This window comes from Perissodus microlepis, chromosome 10 (assembly GCF_051167445.1).
Source record: "Perissodus microlepis isolate ML-2025 ecotype Zambia chromosome 10, ASM5116744v1, whole genome shotgun sequence".
NCBI classification, from domain to species: Eukaryota; Metazoa; Chordata; class Actinopteri; order Cichliformes; family Cichlidae; genus Perissodus; species Perissodus microlepis.
The window spans coordinates 19,949,860-19,969,442 of NC_140470.1; the positions used below are offsets into that span (position 1 = coordinate 19,949,860).

Sequence of the window (19,583 nt, forward strand, 5' to 3'; positions counted from 1 at the left end):
GAACCAAAATATTAAGTTAATCTGTGCTGTTCACCAAAGTTCTGGTCCAACACCATTGGTCCGCCCGTGTTCTGGTGCAATACTATTGGTCCAGTAGTGTTCTAACACCCTCACATTAGTTCACTAGTGTTCTGGTATCACACTATTGGCTCACTAGTGTTCTCTTATGGTCAGGAACACGTAAGACCAGGAGAGAGGGGGAAAAGAAAAAGGACCTTCAGCATGCTGCTACTGAGCAGAGGTCCACAAGCTTCCATGCAACAACAAACAAACAAACGGCAAGGGACAACAACGACGAACGGAAAGAGAAACGACAGCATTGCTTGTAAGAAGTAAGCATGGAAGCATATACAGTAAACCTTACAGTAACCTGCTCAAGCCCTCGGGGGGTTTGTCCAATATACAACAGATCTTAAAAAGGTAAAATCCCAACCCCCACCCTCAAGACACATGCGTGCACACACACACACACACTTTCTCTCCCACACAAACACACACAGCACGCCTATCGCAAGCACAGCATGTACTCAATCTCTCTCTCGCTCTCTCTCACACATGCACAGGCACACCTGCATGCAAACAAATGGTAAGTCCTTATAAGTGTACAAGGAATATGTTTGTCAGTTTTAAAAATATGACTTAAACCCATGAGCTCTGTGTAAACATAGCGTACGGTAGATTAGATAAAGACTTCCTTCCATTGTAACTCCCTGTAACTTTCCAGCCGCGTGCCATTTCGTAGTAATAACCTAGTGGGTTAATACTTGTACTCTTTGGTTCTCTGTAACAGTCTGTTTATCTGACTGCGTGACTGACTGTCTGACTTCCTCTGTCCCCTCTTCTCTATCGCTCCCTCGCTTGTTCCAACTGTTCACGATACAGCAGGAGGACCGGTCGAGGGAAGAGAGTCGCAGGTCCCGTCCCTCTGCACACCAGGGGCAGCAGAGCCAGACGGATTGATTGTCCTTGATTTATTTACATCACAGTCAGTCACAGTGGGCTCCGTTTAGTGGAAGAACACGTCCCCGTCCTCCTTCTTTTTCTCCCACCCCTCACCAGTCTGATGTGTGGGCATGTCGGCCTGAGATCTGTGCGTGTATGTGTGTGTCTGCATGGGAGTGTGTCTGAGTGTGCATGTGTATGTGCATGTGTATGTGTGGTACGGTGTGAGGGGTCGGGGGGCTAGGATAAGTCATTGTTGCTGGGTGTCTTCCCGCCGCCATTAAGTAGGGCCGAAGCGCTGCGGCTCTTGGTCGGTGTGCCGCTGCCTGAACGGGAGAGTTCTGTCAAGTCATGGAGGGAGGGCTCCCTGTACATGGCCACTACACCCCCCCCCCCACACACACACATGCAGACAGACACACAAGACAAGACAAGACAAGAATCATTAATTCAGTTATTGCCACTGGTCTTTGTCACATGGGTTTAGTCTGCACAGCTTTGTTCAGTCAGTTCCTCTGCACCTGGGAGATTCAGTTTTTACAGACTAATTAATTCTGATTTTAAGACGCTATTTTATCATCAGAGAGAAATTTAAAGACTGTAACACTTCATAAATGGGTAAATTATAATCTTAATTTCAATAACTGGCAAAAAAATAAACAGTTAACTAAGAGTTCAGTTTTTTTTTTTTCCTTTTTCCTCGCTTTCATATAATGCCTGATGGCTTCTGGTCACTGACATATTAGCCTTCAGGCTGGAAGCCTGTTACCAAACAGTTGCCACACACTGAACACATCCATTAGCTGCATTAGCAGCGTTATATGGAGTCGTGTTCATGTCCGTTTGATGAATGTAACTCCAATATTCATTCCCTTTTCAGCTTTGTTTTTCCCTCTGCTAAGTCTCTGGGGAAATATGTGTCTCTTCAGCTAACTTTTTGTATCTGCTGTTCGCTGCCAGTCAGATGGTGCACAGTGCATTTTACTGCTCTTTCAGTGGAAACAGCTATCTAATGCATCCAGAAGTGGTGATACTAAATGGTCAGAAATGCTGCAGTAGAGTCAGATAACCAATCTCTGTGGATCCATTATCGCCTTGCTATGCAGAAATATTGATTATTCCCTCTTTTCCTATTTTCCTGGTATTTTCTTGTTTTCTGGATGACCGGCACTGGTAAATCAAACCTGAGAATTGGGTCGCCTAACACTATCATATCTGGTGGCCAGGAATGTAATTATTGATGTTTTCCCCCTCCTCGAGAGTATTTGGGCATAAACTTTCATTTTATGCCATTTAAGACTCAATTATTGTTTTTATTCATGAGTACCCAATCTGCATTTACATTTCAATGTTTATCTTCTGGCGCTGGCATTCTTTTCAGTGTGCTTTCACTCTAGCCTGTAAATCTGTAAAGCTTCTATATATTACCATCTACAATGACCTTCCTTGTATAGAATCCAGTTAAATCTTTTATAAACTAACAAGACACAAAATCAGTTTTAAAGACGATAAGACCTTCAAGCAAAGAGTGCAAATAGCAGATGGGTTCTAAGTTAGTCCAGGAAGGCAGATATTTTCCATAGGTCAGGGGTCCTCTGGATTTTTGGAATCCTAAATCCTCTATAGGGGCGAAAACTTTCCAAGAGCAGCCCCAAGCTCCTAATCAATGAGGCCTTAATACAGTTTGCTCCCTTAGATGCTATCACAACTTCATTTGTTTAAAAACATTGAAACCTAACATATCCTATATACTTGTGACGTAATACATCACAGCCATAGTTTCTAGAGCCCCGAAATTGTGAGGGTCAGGGGTAACGGACACACCGTGTTTGCTTTGCTGGTGTAAATGGTACCTGCGCAGTTTTATACTTCATCATTTCTGAGCATGACTCACTTTGATAGCGAGTGCTATAGTTTCGCTGAGATTCTGCTTTTGTTTTCACTAAGCTGCCAAACTCACCCCAAGGTGCTCAAAACCATTTTCACAATTAGCTGTCTATTTTGTTCTACATGAACACACGGGGGTTATAAGCTCATCTATAGCTTTTTCCCAGTGTTAACACTGATCGCTGAATATTTAGTCATTAATATTTAAACAGCCCCTCTGGACATGTTTTAAACTTTAAAAAAAATTGCTACTCTATTTTTTTTCTTAAAACGATTTTCTTTTTCAACACATATCTTAATTTAACTTCTTTCTTCCCTCACCGACAAACTCAGAATATATGAATATGTAAATACTGCAAGTTTCATTGGAAAGCAGGCCTACTCTGCTCATTTCCAGACACATGTTTTTCATTCTTGGACTCTACTTGAGTACCTCTGCATGATTTATAGTTCAAAGACATTCTTGTTTATCTTATGATAGGCCTTTGTGCATCCACCGTCTGAAACAAACCACCCCTCACCCAGGAAGACCACCCTCCCTTTAAGCCAGCTTTCTTCTGATTGGCTGCTCCTCTTAAACACAGCTTTTCTCTTCTCAGTTTGAAACCTACAGTAAGCCTTGAACTCATACTTGTGCACATGCTGAGCTTCTTATTTAAAGTTTTGACTATAAAAAGATGTGTAGGGTCTGACTTTCGAGCTGAGAGAAATGCGAAGGTGAATGCAAAGACATCCTTTTAATGATGCAAAATGATGACGAAAATCCAAGTGAAGCAACAACAAGCAAACAGTCTTTGATGTTTTCTTGGGTTTTTTTAAACATGCGACAGGAATTTCAGAATAAACGCTTCATTTTACATTTAAACTTTTATGTGTTCTGAGTTATTATGTCGGTATTTAAGTCAGTAAGGCTATCAGTCCTACCTTTGAGTGGCTTCGGTATGAAGTGTGCAGCAGGCTTGTTCTTCTTGACATGATTCCCCTTCATGATTCCACCCTCCTTGTTAAGCCCCAGGTACCAAGCCCGGCCCGATGCCTGCTGCCGGTAGAGCATGGAGGAGTAGGTGACATAGTAGTTCTCGAACACCGACTCCTTGAATTTACACTCCGGGGTAAAATGCTCCTGTGAGAAAAATGTGATAGAAATGAGAACAAATCCTACACGAAAGAAGACGAGAAGGTGATAAAGCAAACGTGGCAAGAGTGGAGTGTTAGCTGCTGGCGGCGACTCCATTAAAAAGCGTTCAGTCATTCCACCATATAGTCATCAGTGTATTCATCCATCAGCTGGTCTGCTCTTTGAATCATTATCTCGGCCAGGCTGTATCCTCCGAGAACAAACTGCACCAACTTAGGACAGCTGACATTTGCATTTCCTTATTCCTGCGTCTCCATAGCAACCGGCTACTCCCTTGAATACCAACCAGCCCACTGAGAGAGCGGTGGTGCCCAGAGAGAAAGCTGTTTCTCTTCGATATCCATTAATCTTAAGTAAATTTTGATGAAGTTTCAGCATGCATGATCTTGAAATAGATTAAGCAGGAAAACATAAAGAAATATGACCCGGGCACAGAAATATTGCACGGCTGTATTCTGCATTTAATATTAGGTGAGAAGATGGAACGAGCGATATCAGTGCTGTGACTGAAGCCCTCACAATAACAACATGATGGACCAGATATTGTGGCGGTATACGTGTCTGCACAGGCGTAGCAGCGTGGCTCTTATTACATCGGGGTCTGTGCCATTCTTCTATTTCCTCTTTGTTAGTTTTCTATCTGCTGGTCTCACAGTTTTGTTCAGATTGCTGTTATTTTTGTTGATTCTGTTGTTGTTATTGCTTCCACACCACCCACCATCAGAGCTGTGCAGCTAAAGTGAGGCACTTAATGCACTGCACTGCAGCCAGCACTACCTTCTGACCTGTCTGAGAAAATGTAGGCACAGTAGCGTTGGAGAGAGGGGGGGGTACGTGTGTTTTGAGTGGGAAAAGACATGAAAACAAATTTTGGGAGCTGTGCGTGTAAACAGACACAAAGTAATCTTCCTATCACAGAATCACTGAAGGGAGATAAACAAAAGGAGGCTGGGGGATGATCTGAAATCAATCCTGAGAATCCACAATATCAGGAGACAGATAAGGGAGGCTCAGACACTGGATTATAACACCCCGTGGCAGCTGACTCACAAAGCAACACTGTAGTTAAAGTATTGATGTGATGATGTGATGACAATGAGTCTGCTCACGGTGAAAGCTTCTGCTTCATTACTCAACCTGACCCAAAGAGCAGGTTTGAGTCTGTAGCATTAATGACACTGGTTGTGATGGTGTGTGTGTGTGTGTGTGTCTGTGGTGACCTACAGAGGTGTAGAGAAAGCCTTCGTTGTTCATTGCCAGGTAGAGTTTGGTCTGGACACCCTGGATGGCCACCACACGAAGCCCCACTGGGATCAGGTTGAACACAGCTGCAAATGCACACGCAAAGCCACGCGCACAACACAAAGCAATCAAACAAGCATTCTCACAGCGAACACAGAGGGAAACAGAGGAAAGTACTCATCAATATCAATGGCATGATGACACCTCCATTTTGCCACAGAAAAGCTATTTTAGAAGGTCGGGCGCTGAGGAGGCTGAACTACGCTTACAATTTAGCTCCTGGTATTAAGCGTGGGATATAAATTATCAAAAGGTGAGCAGCAGAGCAAGTTTTGGTAAACATTTGATAGTGCAAGGATATGCTTCAACAGAAAAGCCAGAGAGCCAGTAATCAGCGCTATTTCATCTGTCATACAAATGAAAAATGTTCCTGCTAGAGCTGCACTTAATGATCACTTTCAGCTATTTTTTCTACTCAATCACTCATTTAGTCTATAAAATGTCAGACGGTAGTTAAAAGTACCCATTACAGTTTTCCCCACCCAGAAGGCGATGCCTTCAAATTTCTGTTTGATTAACACTCCAAAAGCCCTCGAAATATATTCACTTTACACCGATGTGAATCGGAAGAAAAGCGGCAAATCTTGCGGTTAAGAAGCTGCAATCAGGAAATGTTTGACGATTTGCTGGAGAAGTGGTCCTCCGTCGCCGAATGTTTTGAGCATGCAGAGTAAACAGTGCATTCCCGAGCTTCTTTAATGCCGCAAATTCATTGAGCTCTGTCTGTGAATTTTTACAGCATGATTTATAAGCATAAGCTACCCGAGCAAAATTAAGCCGTCTGGGCTCTTCGACACATTACAGCGAATGTGACATTAAATCGCAGACTGTCAGATTTCATTTGAATGCATTTCCAGCCAAACTGGATGAGCACTTAAAGGCTCCACGATGGTAACAACATATCAACGTAAAGATTAGACCGAGCCATAGCTCCGTGAGTCAGGACCCTTGTTTAAGCATCATCATTTTTAGTCAATACTGTTCTTTACAATAACTGTGCATAATATATGAAGACGTGGTTTACGGGGATTATGTATTCAAACGCATTTACGGGTGACTGATTTAATGTGGGTAGGCGTTTACATGATGTATACACCATGTAATCATCTCATTAAAGAGTGTGCTTCCTCTGTAGTCGTTCTGCATGCAGACAACAGTTGGTGGCCTGAGAAGTAACAGAGATTAATGTGAGATGCTGGCAACACCAACTGTGCATAAGGAGAGTGATTGCAGACTGAACCACAACAACAGAATTGAATTAGCTGTATCAATCAAACACGTGTGTGTGTGTATGAGTGTGTGTGTGTGTGTGTGTGTGTGTGTGTGTGTGTGTGTGTGTGTGTGTGTGTGTGTGTGTGTGTGCGCGTGTGTGATGGAGAGAATGAAATGGAGACATTTGATCAATGATTTTAACCAGGAAGCATTTCATATAGAAAGACTGCAGTGTCACCACTTGACATTTGCTAATTATGAGTACTTGACTTGTTGTTGAGTGACTGACTGAATTAAAGTCACTGCAGTAAACAGATTTCCACAAGATGAAACTCAACAATAGGGATGTGGGAATTAAATTAAATCGACCCTTAAAGCAGTAACATGTTGTAACATTCTGTTGTAGCGAGAAGTAATATAGATCTGCACTGAAGAAAGTCAGTTTCAGCCTGTGCTTTGCTTTTATTTATAAATCATGTTAAAGTATAAATAATCTAAATAACCTAGTTCTAGGTTACCTAGTTAACCTAGGTCAAAATGATTGAGTCGGGTAAAATACACACACACACAACAAATCTAGTTAAAGCCAGCCTCACCATAGGTGCTGTCTTCATCCTTGGTTCCGTCAATGGTGCCATCAGGCTGCATCTGCAGCTGGAAGCCCTGGCGACTGGAAAGCCTGGTCACAATGCCCTTTAACTGGGGCTCTAAGAGGAAAACAGAAACATTAAGTGCATTCTTTTCTTACTGCTGTCATGTGATCACATGCATCAAATCCAGCAGCCTCTAGGAAGCCAGAAGTGTCAGAGGAAGAGACGCTGTTTGTATTTCCAGTCACTGATGCTTGAGGGCCCTGACCACCAGTATCGATCCGTGGCAGTTCCACTAAACATTGTGGAAAAAAGATGCCTTTTTAAAATAAATAAATAAATAAATCAGCTAATAATTGACACATGTATCATGAGTAGGATCACTTAGGGTTGTGCTTTTCAACACTTTGCTGTGGGACAATATAAAGTTACTCATGTGAGACGTTTGTGGGTTCATGCAACAGGATTGTGACACTGTCCTCAGAGTGAGGAGTGATGAAGAACCTGCCTTAGTGATGAGAAAAAAAAATAATGCTGAATGGTGGCAGAGATGAGGATGGCGATGATGCTGAAGGTGATGGTGAAGATGGACGAGGTGGTGATGCTACCCGCCGGCTATCCGGCAGTCCCCACCCCCCCCCTCCTCACAGACCTGGTGGTCGCCTTCTCTTCCGTTTCTTCCTCGAGCCAAACAACTTGACACGCGAAAACACGTTCAGTTTGCTCGGTTTCTCGTTTGCGCCTTTGCTGTTGCTCGGGCTGCCGCTTCCGCGGCATGCGTTTGCCTTCTCCCGCTCCCTCGCCTGTCGCTTCTGGCGGATCAGGGAGCTGGCGATAGCCGCTGCCCGGGACATGTTCCCCCGGTGGAGTGAAACAAGGCTGCGCGTCCTGGGTTGAAGAGGGCGATCGCGGACGAGGCGGTCGGAGTGTGTGGAGCGCGGGGAGAGGGGTTGAGGGGTGGGGGTCTACACCACCCACGGCTCAGTTCGCATCACACACCGACCGATGCAATCTCGCGGATATCCGTGATTTTAAAAAGCGTCCAGAATCCTCCATCGGTGCGTCCCGGCGCTTCATGGAAGTCGTTAGATCCAGCACCGTGCCAGTGACTGAGCGCTAACGACGCCGCCTCACATCCCCGCAAGGGGTCTGAGTGGCAAAGAGCACTCTGATTCCCCCCTCTGGTGATTCCTCCGAGTGTCCCGAGAGAGAGAGAGAGCGTGGACGGAGAACGACGGCGCGTGAGATTCTCCAGGTCCGAGTGGCAAATCAACAGAGTGTAAGCTGGCGTGAACGACACCGGGGGTTGTTGACGATCGCTGCAGCTGCTGCTGCCTCCTCTTCTCCTTCTTCTTCTTCTGCTGCTGCTGCCGCTCTGCACCGTTCCCCCGGCGATGCTCCTCTTCTTGACGCTGTCCGTGACAGAAATGCAGCAACTGGGATGTTTGTCAATGAAACAGCTCGGGGCTGGCTCAGTGGGAAAGGGATCATGGTGCAGCCGTGCCGTTCATAAAACTGCTGCAGCCCTGCCCGCCGCGAGGAAGAAGAGTGAAGAAGGGGAGGTGGAGCGGGTGTGTGTGTATGCGTGTCCGTGCAGTGTGTGTGTGTGTGTGTGAGGGAGACTGGTGGGGGCTGGATGGTGTGTGTGTGGGGGGGGGATTTGGGCAGTGCTTTCTCATAGGGCACCTGTAGCCCCTGTACCCCCACGTGGCATGATATTTACATGATACACTAAATATGCTGATGTGTGATAGGCGGACTGAGAGAGACAGAAGGAGAGGATAAAATGGGAGGTGGGAGAATAAACAACGAAATAAGAGAGGAGACAGACAGGTGAATGAATGAGAGGAGGAATAATGAAAGAGGGGGTGGGTGGAAGAGAGAAAATGAGATACTGAGTGTGTTGGAGAGAGAAAGAGAGAGAGATGGAGAGAGAGAGGGAGACGCTTGTAGAAAATAACCTGCAAATGGATTGGAAAAGAGAATGATGAATGAAAAAGGAGGGAAAAATAAATCCAGTAGAAGACAGGAGAAGAAAGTGCAAGACTATTCCACACATCAGGAAAAATGATGTATATGAGGGGGAACTACGTGATAATGAAATAAGAGAAATGAAGTGAAGGGACAATGAAGGAAGAGGGTGGGAGAGAGAGTGAGAGAAAGACCTAGCAAGTGTGCATGAGGGGAAGAAATCAGAAGGGGGATAGAGAAAGGAGGGGCTCTAATATTTTGGTGCAGAGGTTCACCACTGCTGAAAAGGCTGCAGCATGCAAGAAGGAGGTGAAAAAGACGGCGGCACTTGTGTCTCTGCGAGCTGTGTCGTTCTCTAGATGTTCCCTTTTTGCATTTGCACCAGAGCAGAGGTGCGCACACACACACACACACACACACACTAGGCAGCAGCAATCAGCCACTCGGTGCATGTCGGCTGGCCACAGGCAGCCCCCACAGGAAAACAGATGCACAGTTGTCAGAGACAAAAACAGCTGCAGTGGCGGATGGTGACTGCTAATTCCAACTGGTACTGAGGAAGAGGAGGCGGTGGACACACAGCCGGCAGACGAAGGTCGACCTGCATGTGGCAACTGCCGCTGAACAGCGGGCAGAGTCAATGCATGCTGTTCTCCAGCGGGAGAGATCGATGGCTGGGGGAGTAAGAGGATGTGGTGAGCAGTAAACTACACGAATGAAGAGGATCCAAACCCAGTGAGCTGTAACCCACTGTGAGGATAAGACAGCTGGAGAACGTGATGGACCGTGGACAGACACTGAGGTCTCCACACTGCTAAAGTGGAGCATTTACCCTGCCGCTGACCGAGGAAGTTGAAGTACCACCGATGGCCCTCTGGTTAGGTAAGGACTCTTGTAAACATGCACAGATAAATATAGTTTTGACTTTGCAGTTCAACCCACGCTCTTTGAGACAACACTTAAAAATATTTCATAACTAACCGGTAACATCAACTAAAACATCAATCACATGAAGGAAAACAGCTGGAGCAAAGAAGTGACTGAAAGCTAAATCTAGTTCTTCATGTTTCTTTTATGAGCTCACTGCTTTAAACCCAACCACAGGCCTCTAAAAGCTTCAGCCACACAAAAATAATCAGATATAAAAAACATCGGATATAAAGTGAACCTGAGGAACATTAACACAGCCTTCAGCCATCACAATAACTCATTTCATCTTTACAGAGAGCAAGCAAATCAATAAAATCAACCAACAGAAAAGCAATGAAAAAAGAGACAAGGTACAAAGATTTAAAAATAAATAAATGGCTATCCATAATTAACATCTATTTGAGGTGTAGCTAGAAATGACACAGTGATGTCTGAAATGGAGACAAACAGTCTGAAGAATGTGAGTAGTATGTACTCTATGATAAGGAAGTGAAGGTCTTTAAGCTTTGGTTGGAGTTCATTAGCGCCACCAATTGGCAGTTTAAGAACTGAATACATTTAAAAAAAAAAAAGAAAAATACTTAAAACAAACTTTAAAAAGATTTTTAAAAAACTGTGAGAAACTCAGTCTAACCACACAAGAGTCGGAAATAGTGAAATCAGCCACGCACAACAACATTCACAGCTTGCGGTACAAAATTCAACACTTTAAATTCTTTGCGACTGGCCGCCACGACATTACGAGGCCAAAAGCTTCAGTGAAATGCTCAGACCCGGAATTTGTTTGCGCATTTAATCCATCAATGCGTTGTTTGAATCGCGCTTGGAATATTTTATTTAACGTAAAACTTTGGATGCAAAGTGGTTTTAGCGGAGGAGACCGTGTAAGAAACTGCACTGCAGGCCGACTCTACACTAAAGGGATTATCCGAGTCTTCGCTGTGCCTAAACGGACTGGTGTTAAACTTATAATAGAATTCATTAACGCTCCCAAAACTCACTCAGAATGTTTCTCTGTTGAGTTTCATGTTGTGTTTTTTCTTTTCTTTAAGTTAATCTCGTGAAATAAACTCAGAGCCGAGGCGATTCATTGTGAATGTGTTTGTGTTTTAAGGAGCCAGCGCGTTGCTAAGGTGTGCTGAAGTCCAGCTGTCCTCCCAACAGAAGGGCGCGTCCTGCCCTGTTTTCAGCACCACGGACAGCGCTTCATCTTTAAACCCATTTTATTTAAAAACAAACAAACAAAAAAAAAACACGTTAAACTTTTTTAAATAGAAAATTATCAACATTAAGTTAAACATTTTAAATATTCTAAGGTCCACAATTCACATTCTTAATTCAGAAGCCACTTCAAACACGTCCGGCGCCTGAGTTGCGCTGTTTGAACTTAGTTTAGCGCGTCTCGTTTGCACATCTTATTACCAGAACATATTGGTGATATTTAGGCACAGATGTGGCTCCTTTTTCTAGCTAACTTTGTCCTTTCTCATCTTACCTGAAGTGGATCGGCGGAGAGGGAAAGTCATGCTGCGCCCGCGGAGCTCTGGAGCCTTTTGCTCGTGGCTTTTTGCACTTCCTGTTGTGCGCCGCTCGTCGAAAACAGGGCGAATTATGGAAGTTCAAACCAGACAATTCTCCACGGCATTGGATCCATTAAGGCCGCGTACATGGCGTTGACGGGAGATCATTACAGAACATTAGAGGCCATTAAGCCGTTGGAACCGGTCATTAATGATTCATCTCGAGGCCCCGCTGATCTGGCACAATAAGAGAGGGAGAGAGCCAGCAGGCCCTTCCCAAATCCAAGGACCTATCGAGGAAACGCTGTCTGTGTTTGTTTTTCCTTGTAATGTGGCTGAGACACATTCATCCAAATCTATGTTACTGCAGCCGACATATAAATACTCTCTGATGACCTCTTTCAACACTTAAACACAGTTATTCTCTGTCCAAAAACATGACAGCTATATTTACAGGGGCCTCCTGTGACTATTCTGGTCAGTATCCAAGCTTGTTTTTTGTTACTTAAACAATTCATTTACCAGCAAAACATATGGTTATTTAAAAAATTGCTAAAAAAAAATGTAAACAAACAAAAAGAAATAATCAGGTTTTAATCCCCAAAATCATGCAATCAGATTCATGTTTTCCATTCCCTCAAAAAGCAGTAAACATTACAACAGAGACTCTGGTTCTTACTGCCCAAACTGGGGCGTGAGTCATTAAACACAAACCTTTTTAAAATGCCATGTCAAATCCAGCTAAACAGTTTTAACAAAGAGAAGCAGGAAATTTCTCACTTGGTGAAATAAATCAGATTAATAGGAAACAAGGTCTACATCAGATATCGCTCTTTTCAGTATTTGTCACAGCTTAAACTGCACCAATCCATAATTGTAGTCATCGACCTTAAACAAGCTCCAGGCGAAATTCTTATTTATATTTGCTTCTAATTAAACCCTGATTACAAGTTCAACCAGTGGAGCCAATGCTTGGTGATTCAAATTTTAGGTCTCATATAGAAAACTGATTACACTGTCTCGCTGTTGGAGCCTTTCAGGCAGACACACACACACACACACACACACACACACACACACACACACACACACAATTCTGTTAAGATAAACAACTAGAAGTGAAACTACTAAAAACTTTAATTCAGAGGCAAACTCACATAGTGTGCACACAAATACACAAGCAAACACACCATTAGTGGCTCTCTCACAGTGGGCTTTCCACATCATAGCGCATTAAATAGCAGCCTCACTCAGAGACATGCCCATGAACCATATAGAGACTCTACACAATTATCCACAACTGTGTATTATAAGCCCATTACACTGCTGTCCTCTAAGAGCTCTTCCTGTGAAGCTGCCTGGTAAAAGACAGCAGCATCCATATTACTGACATGATACGCAAAGAATAACAGACAGCAGCAACTGCTGCTGCATGCACTGCAGTACAGAACATCCCTAGTAGGACAAGTAATTTAAAACAAAACCTCTTTGAAATAATTCTGTAGATTCTGATTTTACATAGTCAACATTTCCAGAGAACCGATATTATTGTTGTTTTGTCTTTCTTTCTTTCTTTCTTTCTTTCTTTCTTTCTTTCTTTCTTTCTTTCTTTCTTTCTTTCTTTCTTTCTTTCTTTCTTTCTTTCTTTCTTTGTGTACCAAAATTCTTTGTTTTTCCCAAAATAACTTTGTAACCTGGGCTTTGAATAGCAAATTACAAAGATGGCAGCTGGCATGTTTTGGCTCAGACTTCAAAGACAGTTTCCTGGGCAGGTAGCCAGTATTTAATAACCTCAGTCTATTAAAAAAAAAAGAGAACGAGAAAAAGAAAGAAAGAAAAAAGAAAAACATCTGCAAATGTATTTCCCTTTGGATTTTTCAAACTATGTAATGTCACCAGTTTTGTAAGCGATCAGCCACTGGATGGCACCATCAGATAACATAATGCTGGAAAACAGGAAGCTGAAGGGAAAAGCTATGGGAAAGGCTGAGCAGTACTGTGAGCTCGGAGACAACGAAATGTGAATGTGCAGGGAAGGCGGATGCACCTGCACGGCATCCGCAATCATGCCCCGCCGACTTAAGTATTGCACCGGGTCCTGTGATAGTCATTGTTGGTATGTTGAGCTGGCAGAGAGCTGCAGCTCTGTGTTTTGCAACAGCAACCGTGTTTGGAATAAAGTATGCTGCAAAGCATGTTCATGCCATCGGGTCTGCCGTGGTCATTCACAGTGTGGGTGTACTCACTCGTTTACTCTTCGTGGGGACCAGAAATTGAAATATTACTATACTTGTGGGGACCAAAAGTCGTTATGTGGACAAATTCCTGTCCGCATGACTTTGAAGGCATTTTTGAGACTCAAAATGTCGTTTTGGTGTCAGGGTTGTCCTTTGGACATGATTCGGTTTAGACTAAAGGTTAGGGTTAAGCATTCATTTTTGATGGTTAGGGTAAGCGGCTAGGGAAAACATCTCAATTGATGTCCCCACTAAAATATGAAAACACGACTGTGCATGTGTGTGTGTCTAATTTATGTTGTGTTCATGAACAAGCCACAATAAGTTGATGCATTTACTAACTGTGACCTCAGTCTGTGCTATGGAGGCATGTCTCTTTATTTTATATACAGTGGGTAAAATAAGCATCGAACGCATCATCAATTGTCTAATTAAATATATTTCTAAAGGTGCTATTGAAATAAAATTCTCAGCAGATGTCAGTAACGACCCATCCAATCCACACATGCAGAGAAATCAAACCACAGAATTAAGTTATGTGTGATAATGAGAGCTGAAACGGAAAAAATGTTGAACAACCTTAGTGATTGTTTTCTTATTTATTGAAGACGCCTCCTGTACGGAAAAGCAAGTTGCATGGATTGCTCAGGTGTGATTTTGGTATATTCTTCCATGGTGTTTATTATGGCATCCAAAGAGTTTGATTTTGGTCTCCTTTGACCGGACGATATTCTCCCATTATTTCACAGGCTTGTCCAAATGTTGCGCATTAAGAGCAACATTTAGACAAGATATTTTAAACATATTTCATCATGCTTTCCTTCATCAGTGATGAAAAGCAAACATCATCTTGTGTGATGATGCATACAACTGTGGTGGCTGAGTACATTACTTGTTTTCTCAGAAACAACTGTACCTGCCAATTCCAGGTCTTTCTGTAGCTCTCCACAAGCGCTGCTTGGCTCTTAGACAACTCTTCTGATAATTCTTCTCACTCATTTGCCTAAAATCTTGTGGGGAGCATCTGGTTATGTTAAATTATGTTCTTTCCACTTTCCAGTTTTGACATTTTTCTGTAACCAACATGTTTTGCAACAATAAGGTTGTGACAATATTGCACCAGCTCTTTGGTTTTACCCATCATGAGATGGTTCTTGTGTAGCACCTTGGTAATGAGGCACATTTTTATAGGCCATCAGTTGGGACTGAACCAGCTGACAGTAATTTGCCCTACGTGGCACGATTGCTTTCTAATTGCTGATAGATTTCAGCTGGTGTCATGTCTTTTTGCACCACCCTTTCTTCATGTGTTCAGTACTTTTTTCCTGTGTCATTTCTCATTATTACACGAAACTTAATTTATGGACGTCTATGGTTGGATGTCTCTGTATGTTGCACTTTTTCTATTGCACTGTTGTGTCTGCACTGGCTTGTGTCTGTATCATTCTGTTCTGTCTTTGTTTTGGTTTTTTGCCATTTTTGCACACTTGCACTTTATTCAGTCCTGTGTTGATTGTCTGTTATATGTTATATGTAGCACCATGGTCTTGGAGGAATGTTGTCTCGCTTCCCTGTGTACTGTACCACTGCACATGGTTGAAATGACAATAAAGCCACTTGACTTGAAGTGTGGATTGGGTGAGTCGTTACCGATATCTGCTGAGAAGTTCACGTTACAGCACTTTTAGAGATATAAATTGTTGATGTGTTCAATACTTATTTTGCCCAATGTATTTATATATTTGTTATATCATTCAAACTAAATTCAAAGCCTGGTGTTTTAGGTAATACTGCATGACTTCAAATACTCTGTTTATAAAAAACACAAAAAATAAGCGTTCCTTCAAAAGCAATATTTCAAGGTGCTTTTATTGTATCCATTGCAATGTATAAGGGTTTCGCCCTACTCTGGTAAAACACTTGGTTTTATTGGGTTTCTGTGTACTGATGTGTTCGCTTTGTTCCCCATAGGTGAGTAAAGGTTAACATTAACCTGGTTTATTACAGCACTGTCACCAGCTGTTGGGCAATATAGTACAAAGAAGCTGAAGTTTAATTGGATCTACTATGCACATTTCTAGCTCAATATTGTTATTCTTGTACTCTTCAAAGGTAGACAAAGGTAAAGGCATAGTCTACATTAAACAAAATACATCTGTTTTTTAACTTTTGCTGAGCCTTGGCAAATAGAGAGAGAGAGAGAGAGAGAGAGATAGCCTTTATTTGTCAGGCTAGGTAGCGAGGGAAAAAAAAACATTGAAATGTGTAACACTGAAGGATAATACAGGAATGCACAGATATCAACACACCATAGCACAATAAACACAGACAGCAACATGGGAAAGAGTTCCAGTGTGTACATCTGATCTGGGACCGCTGCAATCTTTCGACTGCTCCTCCAACTGACCCGATGTCCACATCAGAGGGGAGGTAAGCGTTGGAGGTGGCGTTGGATCCGGGTTAGGGAGGGTGATGCGTCAGTGAGTGCTTATCAGTATCAGTATATGCATGTGTGTGCGTGTCCATAGTTCAGCTGAGACAGTGTCCTTCGCCCTGCCAGGCTAAGTAAACAGTCTTCCAGCCAACCCAGGTGGCCTTGCATGGAATGGGAAGGAACGGACTAAACACAGTCGTTATCAGGGTGTTTTGTTCAGCTCCGGCCTTGCAGCTGGCGCCAAAGGGGTATCCGCATAAGTGATGGCATTTTTACTTTAGTGCGAACAGCTCATATGAATTTCAAAGCAGTTCTACAGTCCAACACTGGTCTCTCAATCTCCCGTTGGAGAGCCGCGAGCTTCGCCATACTTGCGTTCTGTGATGTTGTCATTTCTTGTGCTCAAGGAGCCAATTTCTGAGAACTCACGGTAGTGTGCCTCCCCGAGATGTCATCCGATTTGCGCGCAGAGATGTTATTCTGGGCTAGCCCTTCCGAGATGTATCCAGTCTGCAGTCAGAGATCTTATTCTGAGTATTCACAGCAGCCGTAGCCTCTCCAAGATCTTATCCGTGCTGACTCAATGAGCCCATTTTGAGAAACTCACGCCTCTCCCATCGTTCCAATCCCAGCGGGCAGCCTTGTGGGGGTTTGAACAGCCCCCTGGACCTTACCTGGACCTTACAAAGTTTGCACAAAGGTCCAGCTCTTACAGCAGTACATGCTATTTTAAAAGGATTTGCTGCATCTGGGAGGCGCAGCAAATCCCAGACTCAAGAGCATGGAGGAGATTCCAGGAGACCGGCAGTTACTGTAGGAAAGCTGGACAAGGCTGTAGAAGGTCTTTGACCCATCAGCAGGACCAGAATAACAGAACTGATGCTCTGTGCTTTTCACGGATGGGTGCAGGTTCACCGTAAGCACATGTGACAGTCCTGAAAGGGTCTGGAGCAGCTGCCTGTAACTGGTCATGCTGCCTGTAACATCGTTCAGCATGACCAGTTTGGTGGTTTGTGATTGATGGTCTAGGACACACAGACTTACAGGTCAGGCAACAGCACCTTGACTGCTTTTAAGTATTGCTATGAAATCCTTGGACCCATTGTCAGAGAGTTTCCAGAGACTACGAGTCTCTCTGGCCACAGCTTATTTGAATTAAGTAGCCTAGATTTCAACTTTATTCAATTAAGAAGCAGCAAATATTAAACTCTGAGCTTTTGAGTGCAAAGCGATGTTTATGCAAAAAGGAAATAAATCAGCTGAACTAATGAGAAGAAATACTTGAAACTTAAAACGATTTCTCATTAAAGATTAGTTAGAAATGCTCAAAATATCTATATTTAATATATCAGCTGCCTGTCAACTAAACAACCAATCATAGCCACAAATGCTAAGTTACAACAGTGTCGTTCACTAATAATGATAATAATACATACAAAACGAAATAAAATTGCCAATGTGCTCTGGCTAACTGTCCCATCCACCTCCCCTTAAGCAGGGCTACAGCGTTTGAGTAAATGTGTTGTTAATTCATAATTCCAACAACAGCTTTCTGGCTCAATGCTTGTTTTTTATTTTTGCTCTCCATATATTTTTAGAACCGATAGCGTTAGCCTCTTTCCCCAGCATTAAGCACAAATGTGACTTATTTGTGTTTTATTATTTGTGACTTATTTACCTTTTAGACCTCCAGTCTCTTTGAATATTTTGTTTAAAACTGCAATCTTTGGATTTTTGTTATATTAAACTCTTCCTGTATCTGCTAAATTTGTCTTTCTTAAGTTATAAAAACAAGTATTTTTATGTTGGCCAAATTCTTAGTGCTAAATAAAGCAAATAAAATGCATGCAAGATACAGTCATGAATGACACGGGTTTCACGTACAGCTTATTATTCATGATAGAGCACAGCTTGCAGGCAACTCCCTTTTTTGTCTCCATGGCAATCATAGTTTCCCAGTTTCCATTGCGGCGTACCCCACGTCGATTTTACTGCTGTCCAGGGGTGAGGAATGAATGAATTTGTGCATGCTCGCAAACCGTTTCACGGGGGGCACACACCACATTTTAACGATTTTTTAGCTCGTAACGCAAGAAATTCAATCTTAAACAAAAGCAATAAATTCATAGGTTTGTGTTTCTCCTTATATATTTAAAATACCTCAAAGCTGTTAAATACAAAACCAATAGAGAGAAAACATCCACGAAATAATAATAAAAAAAAACCCCACGTGTTTCATTTGTATTATACCTAAACACACGTTTCCAAATGGTTTAAGTGTGTATGTTGAAGCTTCCACACAATGCCCTGTATGCCCTGTATTGTGGGAACAATGGGATTAAGTGGCCACGGAGCGTGCTGGACTCAGCATCATCGCAGACCTTTTGGCTACCACATCTTTCTTCTTTTTTTCCTTCCCTCTATAAACAATAAATAAATACATAAAATGTCTCCCTCCTGACTCGGGTTCACCGTTACTCACCTTTGGAAGCATGATCTTTATCCTCTTTGCTTTTCGTGATCACGTTCATGGAGCTCCTTCGCTTCTACCGGTCGCAGAATCAAACTTCAGGTGAAACGTTCACTTTTTTCATCCTCCTCTAATGTGTCCGGTCCCTTTGCGCACGGTCCAGCTCTTTCCCCTCTTTCCTTGTCCCCCTGTCTCTCGCTCCTCTGATGCTGCTCTCTCCACAGCTCCACTCTGTCTGTGCTCCTACATGTCACCATGTACCAGCAGGAGCGCTTCCCCTCCGATCCTGCACGCGCGAAAACTGCACTCGCACGCGCACAGTGACAAACTGATGATGGCGCGCGGGGGGGGCACGAGCCAAAGACAGCTCATTGTATTCTGACTGAATGAGGAATTAAAAGTAGCCTATCATTTTCCATCAGCTCTGCAGAGATGCAGTCACTGGATTCATCTGTAACTGTGTTGCAGGGATTTGAAAACATTACACGGGCTTAACTGGCGTTTGTTCATGTTCTACTATAGTTTTAAGTAAGTGGCTTATTTTTGCTGCTGGCTGTTGGACCACTGATCTCATGGCCTTTTGTGGAGTCCGAAAGAAATAACAAAACACACAGCCATGTATTCATGGGTGACCAACACCCATGATTAGAAATGAGTACATCAGAGGGACGGTGTTGAGACAAAGTTAGAGAGACAAGGTTGAGATGGTTTGAACATGGGCAGGGAAGGTTCAGTGGATATTATGTGAAAAAAAGGGGAAAAAAGACTGGGGAAAACTAAAACTGAACACTAAGCACACAAGACAAAGACTACAGAAATAAGATAGGAAGAGACTAAACAGAGGAACATCACAGATGGAGACAATACATGGGTAACACTGGGAAGGCAGGTTCAACTAAAAAAAAGGGAGATCTGATGACCTGCTGATAAGCACCTATTTTAGAAACACA

The 19,583-nt window shown here is 43.0% G+C and overlaps 2 protein-coding genes across 3 annotated transcripts in view; one reads left to right on the plus strand and one right to left on the minus strand.

Moving 5' to 3' along the window:
* fgf13b (fibroblast growth factor 13b) lies at window positions 1-18,914 on the minus strand. 2 transcript variants are annotated; one of them, XM_084940586.1, is made up of 5 exons: window positions 18,646-18,914; window positions 7,078-7,188; window positions 5,192-5,295; window positions 3,754-3,952; window positions 1-1,322 (listed from the first exon to the last, which is right to left on the minus strand). In XM_084940586.1, the coding sequence occupies exons 1-5, from the start codon at window positions 18,692-18,694 to the stop codon at window positions 1,183-1,185; spliced, it is 603 nt and encodes a 200-aa protein (XP_084796712.1). In that variant the 5' UTR covers window positions 18,695-18,914; the 3' UTR covers window positions 1-1,182. The 2 variants fall into 2 exon arrangements, with proteins under 2 accessions (XP_084796712.1, XP_084796711.1); XM_084940585.1 differs by lacking the exon at window positions 18,646-18,914 and adding an exon at window positions 7,724-8,627.
* Window positions 8,757-19,583, plus strand: part of f9b (coagulation factor IXb) — a 21,924-nt gene continuing 11,097 nt past the window's right edge. The window contains exon 1 of the mRNA XM_084940584.1: window positions 8,757-9,924. Within this exon, the coding sequence (XP_084796710.1) occupies window positions 9,909-9,924 (16 nt within the window). The 5' untranslated portion in view covers window positions 8,757-9,908. The remainder of the gene's footprint in view (window positions 9,925-19,583) is intronic.